Genomic DNA, 17,461 nt, shown 5'->3' on the forward strand with positions numbered 1-17,461 from the left:
ATGTCTATGTGTCTAATCTATATGTATAAATATATATATTTTTATATTTCCTTTGTAATACCCACTAGGGGTAAAATAGTCTTTTTACCATTTCACGCCATGTATATTTTTTCCTCTTTCTCTTTTCTTTTCTTTTTCTTTTCTTTTTTCCTTTTTCCTTTTCCTTTTTCCTTTTACCTTGGAAAAGCCCCCCTTGAGGGACGTTGGAGCCTCCAACAGTCGCATTTATGACCGTTGGAAGGGCTCCAACGTCCTTAGGAGCCCTTTCAAGGGTCCTCTTCTTGTGCCTATAAATAAAGGGGTTCTCCCCCTTTGTAAGTACGCTTCTTTGAAGCCCTCTTGAGTGAAATATATTTTTTCACTTTATTTTGTGTGTTTTTACCACTTTTGTGGTTTGTTGTATTTTTGCCCATTAGTGGCTACTTGTGCATGTGCGTGTTTTGCTCTTGGAGATATTGCTTCACTCATTTGGCACTTCATTACAGTGATTTGAATATTTGAAACCACGCAAACATGGGTTTTGATATTACGTGGGTAAATAAACAGGAGAAGAAGAAAATAGATGCAACAATATGAGATAGGGAAGGAACAACAAGAAATAAATCGGAGGAGAAGAAATCAATATTATGGATTGGCTGGAAAGAAAGGAACGATCTTCAAGGAAGAGAAAAATACCTTAGAAGAGGATGAAGGGGCTGAAACGATCTTCAAGGAAGGATCTGACTCTTTGATACCATGTTAGAAACTGGTACTTCACTGTAAACCACAAGAGGGAGAGGAATAGAAAGGGAGAGAGGTGTCGGTGGCTGCAGGAAAACCCAAAATTGGAGTCTGCGTTTTTTTTTTCATTCAATATATACACGTGCAGTATAATTAGGGTATTACATGAAGTGTGTAAATTACAACACATGCCATTAATGAGCATGTGTTAAAATAAAACTAAACAGATTGGGTCTGGATCCTGAGATCCAAGCCCAATCGTGACATCTTTTCAGTTGGGTCTAGCTTAGGCCCAGGTCAATCATTTTCGGACCCAAACCTGGCCCCCTTTTGAGCTGCTTCATGTCCACCTCTGTATGTAGGTGTGACCACCAACCTCTTGAACTAGTCCAGCATTCATTGGCCATAGTTTCTACCTCCAGAGAAAAGAAGGAAAGACCTCTTCTGAACACACATTGAGTGGGATTGGGCTTGGAGAGAGCTCTTCTTGTACCCCAATTAGTCAGGTTGAGGCATAGGGCTGGTGACATTCAGTGATGAACCCAAGGTGAAGCCTGATTGAAAATATGATCCGGTTGGTCTTGTCAAAAAATTTGCTATGACATCCAAGCTAAGGTTGATACTTATTGGGCTAGGCCTAGGCTGAGATACATTCATGCTGGCCCAAGATTTGGGTTTATCCAGATCCAAACCTAGCCCATCCTGGGCTGGTTCCCTGAAGCCCATGCACCCCAATGTTCACCTCTACTTTTAAGTGGAAGGAAGAATGTTGCTCTTGCCCATCAAGTTGGTAGCTTTGTAAACCACAATGCTGCCATCCATAATCATCCTTCATTTGATTTAAGTCTCTCTTTCCCATAGTGCTTTCCTCTGGCATGAGTATGATAAGATTCATTTACCTTTTTGCTGTTTACCTTGTAGGTGTCAAACTCATGGATCACTATCTGTTTTCTAAAATCTAGTGCAATGATTGAAGATGTAGAATGAAGCAGCCACCTGTGGAGAGAGAGAGAGAGAGAGAGAGAGAGAGAGAGAGAGAGAGAGAGAGCTGCACAGAAACTAATTTTGTTACCTTTGGATTAGGGCTTTTCTCTATATTAAATAGAGAGAGGCAAAAAGGAAAAATTACAACTAAGTCCTTATAAAAACAAAAATTCAAAACACCTCTAATATAAAAGAACTTAAACTAAAAACCACCTATTCTCAACACTCCCCCTCAAGCTGGAGCATAGATATCAATCATGCTCAGCTTATCACAACATTTTGAGAAATTTGGCCTAGCAAGAGGCTTTGTAAACATATCTGTAACTTGGTCTTCCGACTTTAGGTATTTGGTAGTGATATGACCAGCTTGAATCATATCTCTTACATAGTGGCAATCAACCTCGATGTGCTTTATTCTCTCATGAAAGACAAGATTGTTTGCTATATATGTCACCGCTTTGTTATCGCACATCATGGACATTGGTGAGGAAACCTTCACCTGGAGATCATGAAGAACAGTGCGAACCCACATCAATTCAACAGTTGTTTGGGCCATAGCCCGATATTCTGATTCTACCCTCGACCTGGAAACCACATTTTGTTTCTTCTCCACGAAATCAAGTTGTCTCCCAAAAACACACAGAATCCTGTGGTAGATTTTCTATCTACTATAGATCCAACATAGTCAGCATCAGAATAGGCTACTATCTCCAGAGTTCCACCTTTCCTGAACAATAACCCCTTTCCAGGAGAGGATTTTAGATATCTAAGAATCATTATGGCTGCATTCCAGTGTACCTCAGTTGGTTTATCCATAAACTGGCTAACTTTGCTTACTGCTAAAGCAATATCTGGCCTGGTCACAGTTACATATAATAGCTTCCCTACTAGGGAGTGATAGCTTTTGCTATCAACTGGTTTTGACCCTTCTTCAAACAAATGAACTTTATGGTCCATGGGAATATTTGCTGGTTTAGCTCCCAACATGCCCGTTTCCTTTAATAAGTCAAGAACATACTTCCGTTGAGACAAAACCATTCGTTCACGACTCCTAGCAACTTCTATACCTAGAAAATACCTGAGTGAACCAAGGTCTTTTGTAACAAAGTGTTTTTGAAGATGAGCCTTTGTGGTTTCAATAGCTTTCACATCATCTCCTGTAAGAATGATGTCATCCACATATACCACCATAACAACTATGCCAGAGTTAGTTTTCTTTATAAATAGTGTATGATCTGCTGCTGATCTATTAAAGCCAAAGCTTGACATCACTTCAAACAACTTTTGAAACCATGCACGAGGACTTTGTTTCAAGCCATAAATCGCCTTTCTCAATCTACACACCTTCTGACACTCCCCCTCAACCTCGAATCCTGGAGGTTGTTGCATGTAAACGGTCTCAGATAGATCACCATATAGAAATGCATTTTTCACATCTAATTGGAACATGCTCCAACCATGCTGAACAACAACTAAGAGAACAAGATGGATGATGCCCATCCGTGCAACCGGAGAAAAAGTTTCAAAGAAGTCAATACCATATGTCTGAGTATATCCTTTCGCTACTAATCTGGCCTTGTACCTTTCAATAGAACCATCAGATTTGTACTTTATTGTATACACCCATTTACATCCAATAATGTCAGCATCTGCTGGGGAATCAACTAGATCCCATGTATGCTGAGATACTAAAGCATTCATTTCTTCTTGCATAGCCAGCTTCCAGCGATTATCAAGTTCTGCCTGTTGATAGTTCAGAGGAATGGTTTCAGCAGATAAGGCTAAAATAAAAGACTTCATCTGATTTCCAATTCTGGCATCGGAGACAAAATGAGATATGGGATATACGGTACATTGTCGTGTCCCCTTTCGTAGAGCAATAGGCCTGTTATCATCATCCTGAAGATCACTATTGTCAGTAGAACTTACCTCAGGAGAAGAAGAAGATGAAGGCTCTTGCGTAGGTGGAGCTCTACACACATATACCAATGGAAGATTATTAAATCTGGAAGAGGATGAAGTTTGGTTCGGTAAGGAGGGCACAGATTCCAAAGGAAAAGGAGGTATAGGTAATGGAAAAGACTCAGCTGTATCAACCTGCAGCGGGGAACCAGAAATAGAGTAATATGGAGAGAATTCCAAGAAAGATACATCCGCACTGACATACTCTCGGCGAGAAATAGGATCATAACATCGATAGCCTTTTTGATTTTTTGGGTAACCTATAAATATGCATTTTGTAGCTTGAGCGGCTAATTTATCACGGTCAGGGCCAAGTTTGTGTACAAAACAAACACATCCAAATATTTTTGGTGAGAAAGAAAAAAGTGGGGCATTAGGTTTTAGGATATGTAATGGAATTTGATCACCCACAGAAGACGAAGGCATGCAGTTGATCAGATGACAAGCAGTGGTAATCGTATCACCCCAGTATAACGCAGGAACTGTCAGAAATATCAGAAATGACAGTCTGCAGATGTTAGAGATATCAGCCTGCAGATGTTAGAGAAATATCAGAAATAAAGAACGAGAAGAGAGAGAGAGGAATAGTCGGCGCAATAGGGTTTTCCCTTTTTACTTGATATTTATAAGTGGTACAATACACTTTACATAGGTAATAAGAACTAATTACAAACATGCCACCGCTGGATCTCGAGGTGGATCGTGGGTCGGGTCGGATCCACGATCCAAACTAACAGCCTCCCTCAAGTTGAGTATGGTCTTTGATCATGTTCAACTTGTCTTTGAGTGCCCAAAACTGATGAGTGGATAATCCTTTGGTAAAAATGTCAGCAACTTGCATATCTGACCTAACATATGCGGGTTCAATTTCTTTTTCTTCCACCTTTTGTCTAACAAAGTGTTGATCGATTTCGATATGCTTCGTGCGACAATGAAGAATGGGATTGAAGGCAATATTAATAGCACTCTGATTATCACAAAGAAGCATAGAGAACGAGATTGGTTCTTGTAATTCTTGCAGTAGGTGTCTCACCCACGTAACATCAGCTGTTCCTGCTGCCATTGCACGATACTCGGCTTCAGTACTAGATCGCGCCACTGCCTTTTGCTTCTTGCTACTCCATGTTACAACATTATTGCCGATAAGGATGCAATACCCTGAAACTGATCTGCGCTCATCAGGATCACCAGCCCAGTCCGCATCTGTGTAGGTGAATAGTCGATGTCCTGACGTATAATCTGTGTCTTTGTTATACATCAAACCATCTCCAATCGTACCCTTTAAATACCGAAGGATTCTTTTTACCGCTTCCATATGTGCATCTGTAGGAGCATGCATAAACTGAGAAGCCTGATTGACAGAGTATGCTATGTCAGGCCTAGTGAATGTTAAGTATTGTAACATCCCTACAACTCGACGATACAAAGTAGCATCATGATAAGTGGTGCCTTCTTTAGCACTTAACTTATGATTTAGAAGACAAGGTGTGCTAATTGGTTTACAATTCTCCATCCCCGTAGCGAGGAGGATATCAATAGTGTACTTATGTTGGCTCAATGTAATAGTCTCATGTCGACTATCAACTTCCACACCAAAAAAATATCACAAGGAACCCAAGTCTTTCATCTTGAATTTAGCCATCAGCATAGACTTAAACCAAGATATGTGATCCTCATCACTCCCGGTAATAATGATATCATCAACATATATAAGCACCCAAACAATAGCTGAACCACTTTTGAAGATGAACAATGAATGGTCTAGAACACTTTTATTAAAACCATGACGCTGGATCTCTGTGGAAAAACTTTCAAACCAAGATCGAGAAGCTTGTTTTAATCCGTAAAGAGACCCAATTTGATGAATCATGCATGCTATATCCAGGTGGCTGCTCCATGTAAACTTCTTCCTTTAGTTCACCATGCAGAAAAGCATTTTTAACATCAAGTTGACTGAGTGACCATCCATGTTGTAATGCTAACGCAATGACAATCCTGACTGTGCCCAGTTTTACTACTGGGCTGAATGTTTCATTGTAATCCTGCCCATATTGCTGTGTGAAGCCTCGTGCAATCAGGCGAGCCTTATAGCGCTCAACACTGCCATCCGGTTTGTGCTTGATCTTGTACACCCATTTGGATCCTACAATATTCTTGTTATATGGCCTTGGCACAATTTCCCATGTGTTGCATTCATGCAATGCCTCCATTTCCTCATTCATCGCCTCTACCCAAGCACGAGAATTTACAACATCATGAAAGGAGGAAGGTTCTGTTTCTTTGGACACTCTGGTTAGAAATGTTTGAAAATCCAAAGAGAAATTGTTATAACTTACCCAGCGATCTATAGGATGTCTAACCCGAGTGGAATGTCGTAGGGGAGTCTTAGCATTGACTGGGTGAGTTCTACGAGAATAAACAAGACCAGAAAAACGTGAGGATGTTGTTGTAGGAGGAATGTCTTCCATATGTGGTTCCACATCAAAAGTATAGGGTTCATTGTCTGTCAATAAAGATGAATCCTCATGAGGCAACGAGTCATATAAAAGTGAGTCACTGAGCCAAGGATCATAACTGTCCTGTGTATCTGTGGAAGATGAACCCAGAGTATCAAAATTTTCATCATCAAAAACAACATTTCTGGATATCCGAATTTTGCCTGTATGAGGATCATAACACCTGTATCCCTTATAGTCATCTGCATACCCAAGGAACTTGCACTGTATAGCTCTGTCTTGAAACTTATTTCTCAATGAATGATTAATATGAACATAACATACACAACCAAAAGGATGTAGTTCTTCATATGATGGATGACAATTATAAAGAACAAAATAAGGAGAATTATCTTCAAGGATGGTCATGGGCAACCTGTTGATAACGTAAACAGCTGTGTGGAAAGCCTCGGTCCAAAGGGAAAAAGGGATGCCCACAGTATGCATCATGCTCAAGGCTGTTTCAACAATATGCCTGTGCTTTCTCTCAGCAACTCCATTTTGTTGAGGGGTATGAGGGCAAGAAATGTTACGTGTAATGCCATGCTCCTTCAAATATTCACTAAAATCATGGGATATGTATTCTCCCCCCATCACACTGGAAATATACAACATTGGTATTGAATTGGTTTTGGACTAGTGCATGAAACTGTTTGAACAACTTGAAAACTTCATGTTTGTTTTTCATGAAGTAAATCCAACTAAAACGAGTGTAAGTATCAAGAAAGAGTACATAGTATCGAGATCCAGAAAGAGAAGCAGTGGGCGCAGGACCCCAAACATCTGAGCATATAATTTCAAAAGGCTTTGATGCTCTTTTATTGATACTATGAAAATGAAGTACATGACTTTTGCATGAATGACAACTTGGACATTTTGACTCTAAACTGACTACGGGTATTAGACCTTTAGCAGACAACTTGTCAAGAAAGACTTGACTACAATGACCCAAACGAAGATGCCATAAGTTTGGCTTATTAAGTTTCAAGACTCTAGATGAAGAACTATGATCTGTGGATCGACTCAAAAATGTTGGAAAAGAAGGAGCTGAAGAAGCCACGGCTACGGAAGACGACGTCTTCAAAGGCACATGAGATTCTTCAAAGACGTACATGTTCCCGCGCCGTTCACCTTTAGCGAGCGTCTTCTTGGTGTGAAGATCCTTAAGATAAACAGAAGGAGTAAATTCAACGGAAGAATTTGTTTCATCAACTAATTTAGACACAGATAGAATATTCTTTTGAATAGCAGGTGTGAGTAAGTCATTTGACAAGGGTAATTGAGATTCAGGAAAAGAAATGGAGACATTTCCAGTGTAAGAGATGGGGTGGTGAGATCCATCTCCTATGACTATAGTGTCATTTCCAGTGTAAGGAGTCAAGTGGGTAAATTTACCTGTATCAGAAGTAACGTGTGCTGTTGCCCCTGAATCAATATACCATATACCTTCCTCGTTTTGGCGTAAGTTCATCTGATTGAAAGTAGTCATAAGGATATTCTGTACGTCCTGTGGAAGAACCTGTCCCTGAGGAGTACGGGCAAACTGATGAGTGGCCTTCTGCCCTGGCCTACTATCTGGCCTCCCTGATTTGTTCCGGTTCTGAGGATTATACCAGCAGTTTGCTTTAACATGTCCCCGTTTGTTACATAGAAAACAAGTAGGAACACGTCCTCCTCGTGGTGTAGGCAGTAATCCTCCTCTGTTCATAGATGTTCCATTGGGGCGAGGGGGAGTAAATGAAACTCCTGTTTGGATAGGCGTATGTGTCATCATCACAGGATGAGCATCCTCTGACGCGTGTTCCTGATTTAAACTGACCTCATATTGCAAAAGCTTAGATTGAAGATCATCAAAACATGGAAGGACTGAGACAACCTGGAGTGCCGTGCAGAACATGCGATATTCGGGTTCAAGACTACCTAATACCTGTTGTACCATATCCTTATCTGATACAGGACTTCCAATGACAGCTAACTGATCTGTAATCACTCTGACATCCCCCATAAACTCTGTAATGGATTTGTTTTCTTTTTGCATGGATTGGAACTTCCACTTGAGTTGCAAAGCCCGAGATTCGGAAACCTGAGAAAAAGAATGAGCTAGTCCATTCCACAACTCTGCAGCGGATTGGTCATCAGAGATAGTTTGTAAAACACGACCAGAAAGTGTGGAGGTTATGTAAGCGACTAATGTCTGATCCCGTTGTACCCATATGTCATAAGCTGGATTGGTGCTTCGAAGTTGACTCACCTTCCCGTCTTCACCTGTTATTTCATGCATGATATGTGTAGGTGGGGCGGGCGATCGTCCATCTAGATGCCCATAAAGACCATGACTGCGAATAAAAGGCACAATTTGGCGTTTCCAAAGCAAATAGTTATCATGTGATAACTTGTGGGTCATGAGGTGAGTAAGAAAACTAGGGTTCAATTTGGAATCCATAGATTTTATGAAGAATGAGAGAACAAACTGTATTTAACAGTGTATTAATAGAAGAAGAACAACAATACTGTGTGTGCTGAAAATGATATCAGCAACACATTGCACATAAAATAATGACGTGTAATCCAGAAATTAATCTTCACACACACACGTTAAAAAAAAATTTTAATGCTGCATAACGTGTGAACCAAGCCAGGAATAGCAATGCTGTGTACACAGAGAAACAACAATGTTGTGTGCACAGAAAAACAACAATGCTGTGTAACGTGTGAGCCAGAAAAAGGATTTGAAAATAGAAGAAATCAAAATAGAAATAAGGATGCGCAATTTGAAGAAGGAGAAGAAATAACGTGTGAAATCAGATTTGGAGAAACTGAAGAAATCTGATTAGGGAAAAAGGAGAAAGAAATAACGTGTGAAATCAGATTAGGGAAAAAGGAGAAACTGAAGAAATAGGGATACGTGAGAGAAATAGGGATACGTGATTTAGAGAAACAGAGAAAAGATCAAAAAAGGGATAGAGAAAGCCTACGTCCTTTCACGCACTGGTCCTTATAGGCCTTCCAGATGATCGATTTCCGCGCCTGTGCTTTGATACCATGTCAGAAATATCAGAAATGACAGCCTGCAGATGTTAGAGATATCAGCCTGCAGATGTTAGAGAAATATCAGAAATAAAGAACGAGAAGAGAAAAGGGATACGTGAGAGAAATAGGGATACGTGATTTAGAGAAACAGAGAAAAGATCAAAAAAGGGATAGAGAAAGCCTACGTCCTTTCACGCACTGGTCCTTATAGGCCTTCCAGATGATCGATTTCCGCGCCTGTGCTTTGATACCATGTCAGAAATATCAGAAATGACAGCCTGCAGATGTTAGAGATATCAGCCTGCAGATGTTAGAGAAATATCAGAAATAAAGAACGAGAAGAGAGAGAGAGGAATAGTCGGCGCAATAGGGTTTTCCCTTTTTACTTGATATTTATAAGTGGTACAATACACTTTACACAGGTAATAAGAACTAATTACAAACATGCCACTGTTGGATCTCGAGGTGGATCGTGGGTCGGGTCGGATCCACGATCCAAACTAACAGGAACATTGGATTGAATCATAATGGTCCTGGCAACATCAAGCAGGTGCCTTTGTTTTCGCTCAGCCACCCCATTTTGTTGAGATGAATAGGCACAGAAAGTTTGGGGTTGGATGCCATGATCTTGGTAAAATTGTAACAGACCTTTTGATTTAAACTCGAGAGCATTATCAGTGCGAACAATCTTGACAATAAATTCAAACTGAGTTTTTATTTCAAGAATTAGGGATTTGATAATACTTGGAACTTCAGATCGTTCTTTTATTAAAAATACCCATGACAACTTAGAGAAATCATCAACAATAACAAGATAATAACGACACTGAGTCCTAGTAGGAATCTTACTAGGACCCTATACATCTGCATGAAGAAGTTCAAAAACTTTATTACTAGACTGACTCTGACTCGAAGGGAACGAACTTCAATGATGCTTTCCCAACTGACATGCTTCACATTGAAATGATGTGGTGGAAGAAATTTGAGGAAAGACCGAACGAAGCTTTGACAAAGAAGGATGACCAAGACGACGATGCCACTGAACAAGACTGAATGAGTGTTCCACTGCAGCATGAACAATACCCATTGGATGATGTAGGTAGTAGACTCTATTTTCTTCATAGCCTCCACCAATCTTCTTCCCTATCAGCAAATCCTGAAAATGACAACCCATCGGATCAAATATTACTCTACAGTTTTGCTCTCTTATAAGGCCACTAACAGAAAGTAAACTTTGAGGAAAGTTTGGAGCATGAAGAACATTTTTCAACTGTAATGAGGAAGATATAGAAATATTTCCCTGACCAACGACCGGGGAGGAACTCCCATTGGCTAATGAGACTCCTCGATGAGCATTAATATCCTTTATATATGAGAAAACAAGTGAATTTCCACACAAATGTCTGGATGCACCAGAGTCAATAATCCACTTACTGTCAGTCGGATGAAGATGATTTCCGGTTGAATAGGCAACACCAGCTACAGGAGGAGTGAAACTCAAAGGGCGAAGAGCTATCAACTCATCATATTCAGCACGACTTAGGGTGATACTACGATCACTTGCAGAGATATTCTCCTGTACATTTGTTGCCTCGATAGTAGTAACATTTGCTTTAGGAGTATATGATTTTGATGAAGAAGAGGTTGGCCGACCATGCTTATCCCAACAACGATCTTCTAAATGTCCAGATTTTCCACAGAATGTACATTGAAGCTTTCCTCTGCCTCCCATACCACATCCACGTCCTCGTCCTCTGATATTCTGAATATTTCCACGCCCATAACCAGATGAGACAATAAGAGCAGATGACTGAGTCACAGGCTGAGATTGTGGCAGAGAGATCGCAAGTCTACTCAGACGATTGTAAGCATCAACAAGAATGGGAACATCTGATCCAGTCAACATTTGAACTTTTGCAACAGAAAATTCTGAAGAAAGACCTGTAAGAAAACGAGCAACCATGGTTTGTTCTTGATGATCGTTGTGCTTCGAGCAATAAAGAGGCCTGTGAGCATTAAGTCTTTCAAACGCAGCTTTGACAAAGGCATAGTATTGGGCCAATGTCTGATCTCCCTGTTGCAAATTATATATTTCCTGTTCTACTTGCAGGATACGACTCACATTAGTTTCTTGTGAGTATGTATCACGAAGATTGTCCCACATCAGTTTGGCTGTATTATAGTAGATCAATCCATCTGCAATATGGGGTTCGACACTATTCATGATCCATGACATAACTATGTCATTATCTTCATCCCAAGTAACATATTTTCCCAATTTTTCAGAGGGTTCGTCTTCCAACAGAATATGTTTTCGACGATGTCCAGATACCGACATCATAAAAGTTCTGGACCACCTGGCATAGTTGGTTTCATTCAACCTTACAGAAGAGCTGTGCGAGAATGGGTTGGCAAAAGCCTTATACTCCCCAATATGTTCCATTTTAGAATCACATTTCGATTTTTCAGCCATACTACTCATTTGAACAACAAGTATTCAAGTAGAATTTTCCAACACTTGTAAGAAATCAGCCCTGCCGTTAAAAAAAACAGCCCACAACCAGCAGGGAATCACTCTTGCTGCTTTCACGACAGAGGGATAGCTTGAACTAACACAACACGAAACAAAACTCGACACAACAGGGAGTCACGACCATTGCTGTACCCAAACACACCACGATAATATTCAGTTGCAACACAGATGATCACGCCAACTGCTGTTCCCCAAACATATAAGGCATAACAGCCAATAAGACTTCAGAGGACAATTAAAGAGATCAATCATATCTCGATCACACACAACAAGTATAAAAAATAAATTTCAGAATCACGGCAGGTACTCAATCAGCAAAAATAAAAATAAAAATCACGGCTAGCACGCAGCAACACATAGACTTGCTGCGTGACCCAAACAGCCAACAACACAAACAGCACAGCAGGAACAACCAACAGCACAAACAACACAGCAGTCACGGCAGACACGCAACAGCAGGAACACAACTCGTCAATGTCCAGGAAATCACGACAGGAGATCACGAAGAAAAAAAAACTCCAGATTCCAAAATAAAAAAGAGGTTACGGCTCCAGGAAATCCTCGCTGGGAGCTCCATCCTTAGATCTGACGACAGATCTGGGTAACATCCCAGATCTGTTATCAGATCTTCCACAATCGCTGAACAACAAACCTGATTTCACGTAGTCAGGGTTTTTCTTTCTTCGTTGGTGATGACGAGCCTCTCGTGGGTGATGATGAGCCTCTCATGATCACGCTTCCGAGATCGAGGGCTCTGATACCATGTAGAATGAAGCAGCCACCTGTGTAGAGAGAGAGAGAGAGAGAGAGAGAGAGAGAGAGAGAGTCGGCTGCACAGAAACTAATTTCGTTACCTTTGGATTAGGGCTTCTCTCTATATTAAATAGAGAGAGGCAAAAAGGAAAAATTACAACTAAGTCCTTATGAAAACAAAAATTCAAAACACCTCTAATATAAAAGAACTTAAACTAAAAACCACCTATTCTCAACAGAAGAAATATACCATAACAAATCTGGTCTTGATTCTTCATCAACTAAGGGGAAACATTGCATGTTTCACTTATTCCTTCATAAATCTCAATAATGGACATCAAGCTGAGAAAGAATGTCTTGGAGCACTGCCGATTAGTTGAAAGAAATCATTGGAAGAAAAGTATTGGTTTGAGCTTATTATTCCTCTTATGTTGCATTGTGGTTTATATATATACCTATTCAATTATGTCCTATGTCACACAGACTCGGCTAGGGAGGCGCCGCAACCGAGTCGACACGGGTGCGGCTTCGGACATGGCCCGGACTCGGTCAACGCCGAGTCGAACTCGGTCAATGAGTCAAGGCCGAGTCTGTCCACATTTTGGACTCGGTCAACTTTGATCGAGTCCAAAAATGTTTATTTTTAGGGCAAAAAATATATTATATATATATATATATATATATATATATATATATATATATATATATATATATATTTTAAAAAATATATAACCAGACTGTGCAACTGCAACTGCACAGTCACTGCATTGCACAGTCTGTGCAACTGTTAACGCATACAGCAAGATGGACATGTCCTATAGCCCATTAGGAGAAGTCTAATGGGCTACAACAAGATGGACAGATGTACACAGTTGAAGTCTCCTAATGGGTTATGTTAGTCTACAGTTAACGTATGCAGCATTCCCCTAATGGGCTATAGCCGACTTATTATTGTTATATATATATATATATATATATATATATATATATATATATAGCCGAGTCTTCGTGTCCAAAATTTTTGAAATTGCGCCGCACCCACACCCGCACCCATGTGACATAGATTATGACATTGTAGTCTTTACCATTCCCTTTTTGTTCTCATATTTGACTAATAGATGTATTTTAATTGATCCTCTTTTCCTTCACATTTTCTCATATTCTTAAACCTTGACATGCACGTGTCTATGCTAGGCCCTGCAACAAATATATAGCATGACCAATCTTTTTTGGATTTTCCCTTTTGATTACCTTTGTTTTGTCTTTTTGTTAATTATTCTGTATAGCCATTGCCCTGATCATTCTCTTTGTGGACAGAATGCATATTCTCTAGCAACAGAAAATATATGTTTTCTTAGGCAGTTATTCTCCTTTGTTTATTTCTCATTGAAATTCTAAATTTCAAATTGATCCAAAATAAATGGGTTTTTGGTTGAATTTGTTCAATGTGAAAAACATCTAACTTGTTGATTTTCAAAATAACCATAGTATCAAGGCATCGGACACTCATGAATATCTTTGACAAAGTTCCAACTGTTCATAAAGATGCATTTGTTGCTCCAAGTGCTTCAGTGATTGGGGATGTACAAGTGGGGCCAGCATCATCCATTTGGTATGGCTGTGTTTTGAGAGGTATGTGTTAATGTTGAAATGTGCCTGTGATTATGTGTAAACTGTAATGTTATGAAGCAACATTTTCATATGTCTTCTTGGCATTCGGGCAAGGAATACTGTTCAGAGTATGTTTATCATTTTAGCATTTAATGCGAGGCTGTCATGTCAGTAAAAGATTCACATTAACTTTATTTAAAGCACTTAGTAGGAATCCCGATTCCTAGGAAGCAGTTGGGAATCCTAATTCTCACTCACCACACTGTTTTTATTTTAGTGATGTGATACTATTGGGGTGCTAATTTTATTTTTATAAATTCTGGGATAATATGAATATATTTTATTATTGCTTCATAAGTTTGTCTTTTTAAATGAAAGGAATCAAGGATTTTCTTAATTTAGATCAATGTTGTTAGAATTGGTTTAAAGTCTGAATCAATTTTGAAAGTGATTCAGAGGATCTACTGATTCAAAACCAAACAGAAACGATTGGAGTTGGTCAAAGCTTAACCATCAGATGACACATGCCATTAAAAAATAAATAATAAAATATTAAAAATTTATTTAAGCCCCCTTACAAATATTAATATTAAAAAATATTAAACCGAATTGGCCCTTCAGGAAATTGATTTTGAGCTGATTCTCAACGATTCTTACAACAATGCTTTAGATTGGGATTGGATATCATTTTATAGGTATGGATCTATAAAACACTTTCTACCCTTAGTATTCTTTTTTAATGATTTAAAATATCATGTGTTCACTAATTTATCTTGTTAGGCTTCTTATAAAAAAAAAACTTTTGTTAGCTTAGTTGAAGTTTCTTAGATTTGTAATATATGTAATAAAAATATGACTTTTGAAAACTTGTCAAATTTAAGTGTAGCAAGATTGCATAATTGCTGCTTTTCATTTTTTTTTGAGAAAGCGTGCTCTTTTTACCCTTTTTATTGAGGAAATGATGACTACTCTTGTGGCCATTTTCTATGAGAGTTTTTGCTCTATTTTAAAGCGTATATCCCTGCCATCACTTTTTGTGTTGCACTGGGGATATCACTTGAGCTGAGTATTTACTTGAGATAGACACAACATGCAGTTGAACAAATTAAATGATCATTAAGTAGTACATGAAGAATTCAACCACATTTAAATGTTTTGCTTATATTACAGAAAGCTGTTTTGACTCATTTCGCAGTTATAGGAAGAGATTTTTAAATGCAAACAACTTTGTAGCAAATATAAATTATATTCTTTTTGCTTATTAAGAAAATGGGAAGCTATGTCACATAGGTGCGGGTGCGGATACTGGTGCGAATGTGGCGATGCGGCACTTTAAAAAAACTTGGGTGCAGGGGTGCAGGAAGGGTATATATATATATTTAACAGTTTTAAATTAACACTACGTGTATGTCTGTGCATTTATGTATTTATTTATATAATATAGATAAAACCGGACTTGGTTAGGGTTAACTGAATCTACTTTTAGACAAATGGACCTCAGTGTGGTTGACTTCACCTGACAAAGGAAGCCGTGTCCAAGTGTCGCACCCATGCGGGTGTGACACAGGTGTGGTGCCCTGTTAGAAGAGTGTGTGTTACATAGATGGGAAGGGATCCAGCTATATGTAAAATGCATTTCTTCCTGTTGTTTTTATATTGAGCTGTTCTCAAGGGCCAATTGATCTTTTGCTCGTGTAAAAGGCCTGTTGTCCCCACCTTTTTTCTCTAATTATAAAATGGGTTCCTGTGTTTTATCTCAATAAAAAAAATTGACAATCATCTGCTCGAGTGTGTCATTTAAAGAAAGGCATCTCTCAGCCATGCTTTTCTTCATCATTGAGCCATGTAAAGGTGGATATATTCTTTGGTCTAGCTGCTCATACAAACATGACTTAATTCTGTCATCTAAGTTGTGAATGCCGCTTGGGACCTGTGAATTGTATTTCAATTCTCAGTCATTCTAAGTTGGAATAGTACAACAATTAAGTTTGTCGAATCACTTTTCTCTATAAATAGCCTGTCAGAAACCCCATTGATGGCCCTTTTTAAACAAAATTGGTTGTATTTTTCTGGTTATGTTTATTCATGGTTCTGTCTAAGATCTTGCTGTTATCGAACTTGTTCTTTTGTAAATTAATTTGTTTCATATACTGACTACTTGAGGCCATTACAGGAGATGTGAATAGTATCAGTATTGGCTCTAGAACAAATATCCAGGACAATTCACTTGTGCACGTTGCAAAATCTAATCTGAGTGGGAAGGTCCTGCCTACTATCATCGGGGACAATGTCACTGTGGGCAAGTTGCTTCATTTTTTGCCTTTTTAATTTTTCATTTATCTCTATGTAATGTTGATGCTATATTCATTGAAGTTCTTAAACTTCCTCATCTCGGGAAATAGCAAGTTTTATTTAATATAGTTTTTTCTCATGTGAGTAGGTCATAGTGCTGTGTTGCATGGATGTACTGTTGAAGATGAGGCCTTTGTTGGAATGGGTTCAATTCTGCTTGATGGAGTGGTCGTCGAGAAGCATGGTATGGTTGCTGCTGGGGCACTGGTGAGGCAGAATACCAAAATTCCCTCCGGAGAGGTACTGTCTCAATTCCCTTTTTCTCCCACAATTGCTGTCTGATGCTAAATTTGGGGGAGAAAATAATAATTCTGATAATCAGTGGTCAATTTTTGTTCATCACATGCAATATCGTGCAGCACTTCCCAGAAATTTTCGTTATTGAGTTTTTGCCAGCCAGTTACTGAATTTTCAGTCATCAAAATCCAGGTTTGGGGAGGCAATCCAGCGAAATTCCTCCGGAAACTTACAGAAGAGGAGATCTCTTTCATCTCTCAGTCAGCTACCAATTATTGCAACTTAGCACAGGTACATGCAGCAGAAAATGCCAAGACTTTTGATGAGATTGAATTCGAGAAGGTGCTGAGGAAAAAGTTTGTGAAACTAGATGAGGAGTATGATTCAATGTTAGGGGTTGTGCGTGAAGTTCCACCGGAGCTTGTTCTTCCAGAAAATATTTTGCCTGACAAATCAGCTAAAACATCTCGTTGATCTTTCTATGGGCACATAATTAAGCTACCAGTTAGCAAGATGGTTTAATATTTTTCTTTGTGAAATTGGCAAATTAGTTCTCTAATAAATTTTGGGACAGAGTTAACTGAAATTTTAGTATCCAAATTGATCAGCATGATGCTGTCTGTGGTGTACTGCTATTTTAGGGTGGGGCCTGGCTCTGTTAAGAACTGTATTTTAAGGTTTACCAATTTCAGAATTCTGTTTTTTCATGCTTGCATTATCTGAAGCATGTCATTCTATTATATAACCTAAATTTTGATGCTGCGTGCATGGGACCTTTTACTAC

General features: G+C 39.1%; 1 protein-coding gene across 1 annotated transcript; it reads left to right on the forward strand.

Moving 5' to 3' along the window:
* The first annotated feature begins 13,874 nt into the window (after nucleotides 1-13,874).
* LOC149826983 (gamma carbonic anhydrase 1, mitochondrial-like) lies at nucleotides 13,875-17,438 on the forward strand. The gene is made up of 4 exons (XM_090019093.1): nucleotides 13,875-14,109; nucleotides 16,262-16,387; nucleotides 16,529-16,680; nucleotides 16,870-17,438. The coding sequence occupies exons 1-4, from the start codon at nucleotides 13,986-13,988 to the stop codon at nucleotides 17,149-17,151; spliced, it is 684 nt and encodes a 227-aa protein (XP_089875219.1). The 5' UTR covers nucleotides 13,875-13,985; the 3' UTR covers nucleotides 17,152-17,438.
* Nucleotides 17,439-17,461: the final 23 nt, after the last annotated feature.

This window comes from Nuphar pumila, chromosome 10, assembly GCF_984573655.1.
Source record: "Nuphar pumila chromosome 10, dmNupPumi1.hap1.1, whole genome shotgun sequence".
NCBI lineage: Eukaryota > Viridiplantae > Streptophyta > Magnoliopsida > Nymphaeales > Nymphaeaceae > Nuphar > Nuphar pumila.

Excerpts from the sequence above, each read along its gene's own strand:
- LOC149826983 (XM_090019093.1), top strand. The coding sequence starts at position 13,986 with ATGAATATCTTTGACAAAGTTCCAACTGTTCATAAAGATGCATTTGTT. Across the intron at positions 16,388-16,528 it reads CGGGGACAATGTCACTGTGG|GTCATAGTGCTGTGTTGCAT; the intron begins GCAAGTTGCTTC and ends TCATGTGAGTAG. Across the intron at positions 16,681-16,869 it reads CCAAAATTCCCTCCGGAGAG|GTTTGGGGAGGCAATCCAGC; the intron begins GTACTGTCTCAA and ends ATCAAAATCCAG.